The sequence below is a fragment of the Camellia sinensis genome, chromosome 4 (assembly GCF_055761805.1).
Source record: "Camellia sinensis isolate YWXY chromosome 4, ASM5576180v1, whole genome shotgun sequence".
NCBI classification, from domain to species: domain Eukaryota; kingdom Viridiplantae; phylum Streptophyta; class Magnoliopsida; order Ericales; family Theaceae; genus Camellia; species Camellia sinensis.
Genome location: NC_138964.1, coordinates 67,089,806 through 67,094,291, shown reverse-complemented (window position 1 = coordinate 67,094,291; position 4,486 = coordinate 67,089,806). Strand labels below are relative to the sequence as shown.

The following is a 4,486-nucleotide window of genomic DNA, read 5'->3' as shown; positions in this document are numbered from 1 at the left end:
ATATTGATAGTTAAAAAAGGAGGACAATAAACTATTTCGATAGATACCATTGTGAAGATCAGTGTTTACAGCAACCAGTGTAATGTTTCATAAGGTAATTGGAGGGACATGAAATTTTCATAAACAAAGTAGCAGACCTTTATGCCCAGCATAATTGTTTTTGTGTGGGAAACGGACTTTTGTTAGTATTCGGTTTGATTAGTTGCTTAATTTAATTTGAAGATTATAGAACACTGTACACTTGGTGATTTTTGTTGATTTTTTAATGATCCTTTTTGGTAAAGATGTGTTAAAATTAATAATGACCATTTTTGTTAGTTTTTATTCCTTGCTTGCATATAACCTTAGAACTTGTATAAGAATCTTTATTAAAGATCTGGACATATATTTGGTGAAGCTCTTATTGAATTTTTCAATTTAATTAGTTTATAAATACACAAGTCTACATTATACTATATTGTTCCTAATCTTTCATTTGTGATCAGACATGGATAAAAGTTGGATTGCCCTAGGTAGGACGGCTGATGGAAGGATGAGTAAACCATATAATGATGGGACCAAGTTATTTCTTCAATTTGCAATGGGGGTTTTAGACTAGAATGGCAATATTTTGTGCCCATGTATAAAGTGTGTGAATGTTTAGAGACAAAATCTTCAAAATGTGGAAATTCATTTGCTCCAATATGGGATTATGCAAACTTACACTATATGGCACTAGCACGGGGAACCCTATGTTTCAAACGAGGCTTACCATGATGACGAGATGCGACTTGATGGTGATGAAATTGTAGGTGGTATTGAAGCCTTAGTGGAAGATCGAATAAGAGGGGAATCAACTAATACAACCCAAGGGGAGGAAGTGAGAACTTTTGATCAGTTGTTGACAGATGCCAAGCTTGAGGTGTTCCCAAATTGTGCAAATTATACTTTGTTGAAGTTTGTGATCGAGGTGCTTAATATGAAGGTAACAAATCATTGGAGCAATAAGTCTGTTGATATGATGCTAGAGTTTTTAAGTAGACTTTTATCGAAAGGAAATTTGATTCCAAAGTCCACTTATGAAGCTAAGAAAATACTACGTGACTTGGGCTTGTCATATGAGCTCATTGATGCTTGCACAAATGATTGTGTATTATTTTGGAAGGAGAATGCAACACTAGATAAATGTCCAACTGGTAAGACATCTAGATACAAGATCAATCGTGGAAGGGATAAAACGATCCCCCATAGAGTGTTGCGGTACTTTTCTTTGACACCAAGGTTGAAAAGATTGTACATGTCAAGGAAAAGGGCTGAGGACATGAGATGGTACAAAGACAAACGAGTGGATGACGAGATATTGAAGCATCCCGCTGAAAGTGATGAGTGGAAGGAATTCGATGCACAACATCCCAAGTTTGCCTTGGAGCCTCGAAATGTGAGGCTAGGGTTGGCTGTTGATGGGTTTAACTCTTTTGGAACCATGAACAACTTTTACAGTTTGTGGCCCGTCATACTCATTTCATACAACTTGCCACCTTGGTTGGTTATGAAGGATCCATTTTGTTTGATGTCATTACGTATTCCTAGAGAATCGCAACCAGGGATTGATATTGACATCTACATGCGACCATTGGTGGATGAGTTGAATGAGTTATGGACAAATGGTGCATTAACTTACAATGCCTCCAATAATGAGACTTTTGGAATGGATGCAGCTTTGTTGTGGACAATACACGATTGGCCTGCATTTGGTGACATATCTGCCTAGAGAACAAAGGATCATTATTCTTGTTACACTTGCAATGATGAACCGTATTTTGAATCTTTGAGAAGTAAGACGGGCTACACTAACCATCAATGTTACTTGCCTGAGGACCACCCAGAAAGGCAAAAGAGTAGGGCTTACAATGGTAAGATTGAGAAAGGGAAGAGATCTTTGGAGTTTTCGGTGGAAAAGATACAAGACCAGTTGGACAACGTAACAGGTGTCATATATGGAAAGCATCCAAGTAATAGAAAAAGGCCCCGTCAAGCACCTAATTGGACAAAGGTAAGCATCTTGTATGAGTTACCCTATTGGAAGAAGCGAAAACTTCGACATAACATTAATGTCATGCATGTGGAGAAAAATTTTAGTGAAAATGTTTTCGGAACTATGTTAGGCATTGATGGAAAGAACAAGGGCACAGACAAGGCACGGTTAGACTTGGAAGATATGGGTATAAGGAAAGAGCTATGGCTAACACAATGACCCGATGGGTCATATGTCAAGCTTCGAGTAAACTTTTCATTGACACCTGTAGAGAGGGAGGGTTTCTTTGAATTTTTAAAAACTGTCAAGTATCCAGATGGGTACGTGACAAACATATCCAAATCAGTGAATGCAAAAAATGATAGACTAACAGGCTAAAAAGCCACGACTGCCATATACTGATACAAAGAATTCTTCCCATTGGAATGCGTGGTTACGTGGATAAAGAAATTAGCACAACACTTTTTGAGTTAGGTAATTTCTTCCATGACCTATGCTCTAGAACACTAAGGCGGAGCGAACTGCAGAAATTAGAGGAACATATAATACACATTTTATGCAAGCTTGAAAAGATCTTTCCTCCAGCCTTCTTCGATGTGATGATCCACTTGGCTGTTCGTTTGCCTCGTCAGGCTATTCTTGGAGGACCCGTACAATATCGATTGATGTACCCAATTGAAAGGTATGTTTTACACTTATACTTGTAAATGAGATTTGCGTAAGTGTGTTGCATATGTAACTATACTCCTAATTCGTTCTCTCTTGAAGGTTTCTTGGAGCATTAAAAAAATATGTGACCAACCGAGCTCGACTAGAACGTTCAATTGCCGAGGCTTACATTGTCAAAGAGTGCATTACTTTTTGTTCAATGTATGTTGATGGGATTGAAACCGTGCATAATCGACCAAAACGGAATAAAGATCATGGTGAACGTCAACAAGGGTTAACAGTATTCACAGAAACTGCACATCCAATTGGTCGAATCACACGGGATGCTGAAATGTCTCAAGAAATTCGTGATATTGCTCATTGGTTTGTGTTGTACAATAGCCCGGAGATAGAGAAGTATTTGGAGTATGTGTTTCATTGAATTATATTTGTGCTTAGCTTTTTTATTTTCGGAACTACATAGTAATCACTTCTTTTTTTTTTTTTTTTTTAGTAGGGAACATAAAAATCTGTTACAAACTCAAGTTGGACATAACATAACCCACATACAACGACAAGAATTTTCCAAGTGGTTCAAAGAAAGGGTAAAACATTTATAATTTTTTGACATTTACAACTTAAACAAAATTAAAGTTTTATAAAATGTCGTCATTTATAAATTATTTACTTATTGTTTGTTACATGTAATTGTAGATAAATAGATTGAGACTGGAAGAGTCATCAAAGGCAACTGATGAATTGTGGTCATTAGCAAATGGTCCTAATTTGCTAGTGAAAGAGTACTCAGGTTGCATAATCAATAGCAGCCGGTTCCATACTCGAGATCTAGACAACCGTCGTACGAGTCAGAATAGTGGTGTGCTTACACAAGGGGATCGCGAAGGAAAATTGTATGACTTCTATGGTTACTTGTGCAAGGTTTTGAAATTTGACTACATATGTGATAAATAGGTTGTTTTGTTCCAGTGTGAATGGTACAACACCGATAACACTAGTAGAAACAGAACAATATGATTTGATACATATTGCACAAGCATTGACGTGAAAAGTCAGTGGTACCAATCTGACCCATTTATCCTACCTAGTCAAGCTAAGCAAGTCTTCTATATAAATGGCACCAAATTGGGTGAACCTTGGAATGTTGTACAAAGGGTGAAACATAGAGGTGTCTTTGATGTTCCAGACACTAGTGATGGAGAATTATTGGATCCTTCAGAAAATAATGATGTGTTCCAACAAGAAAACATTACTGATATTGTTCCAATTGACATTGACCCAATTGTTTGATACTGTAGAGATGATGTCGAATTCAATGTTATTTCGGAAGTAGGATCATTAGATGAGATAATGGAAGAGAATATAGATGATGAAGGAGATGAAGAACATAACATTCCTAATGTTGATATGGATCCTGATATGGATTATTATGTGTAATTTTTATTTTATACTTTATTTTTGAACAGATGTTATTAATTAATGTAATTTTTATCTTATATGTTTATGTTGCTTTCTTTTTCTTCTTTTATTTAATGGTGCATGATGACATTGTCTATATTTTTCAATTAAAGTTGAATTATGTTATATAGTTGTAGAAAATGGTCCGAGGCAAAAAACAATGGTTGAAATCAGGTGATTTGAGAACTAAGAAGCTAACAGAATACGAGAAACAAAGAAATAAGCGAATCAAGGAGAACTGTGAGATAATTAACAATCTTGGAGTGAAGAATATTACAAATTCTTTAGTGAGTGCGGTTCAACCCAAATGTGCAAATGCAAGGGAAAAGGGAATTAGGGTTGAGGTAG

General features: G+C 36.2%; 1 protein-coding gene across 1 annotated transcript; it reads left to right on the top strand.

Annotated features, from left to right (window-relative positions):
* The first annotated feature begins 763 nt into the window (after window positions 1-763).
* On the top strand, window positions 764-4,117 carry LOC145823816 (uncharacterized). The gene is made up of 7 exons (XM_082923341.1): window positions 764-1,701; window positions 1,816-2,201; window positions 2,600-2,696; window positions 2,783-3,088; window positions 3,180-3,267; window positions 3,377-3,573; window positions 3,979-4,117. The coding sequence occupies exons 1-7, from the start codon at window positions 764-766 to the stop codon at window positions 4,115-4,117; spliced, it is 2,151 nt and encodes a 716-aa protein (XP_082779467.1).
* Window positions 4,118-4,486: the final 369 nt, after the last annotated feature.

Coding starts and splice junctions, on each gene's coding strand:
- LOC145823816 (XM_082923341.1), top strand. CDS start 764: ATGCGACTTGATGGTGATGAAATTGTAGGTGGTATTGAAGCCTTAGTG. Junction 2,202..2,599: donor GTTAGACTTGGAAGATATGG/GTATAAGGAAAG, acceptor TCTTTCCTCCAG/CCTTCTTCGATGTGATGATC. Junction 3,089..3,179: donor GAGATAGAGAAGTATTTGGA/GTATGTGTTTCA, acceptor TTTTTTTAGTAG/GGAACATAAAAATCTGTTAC.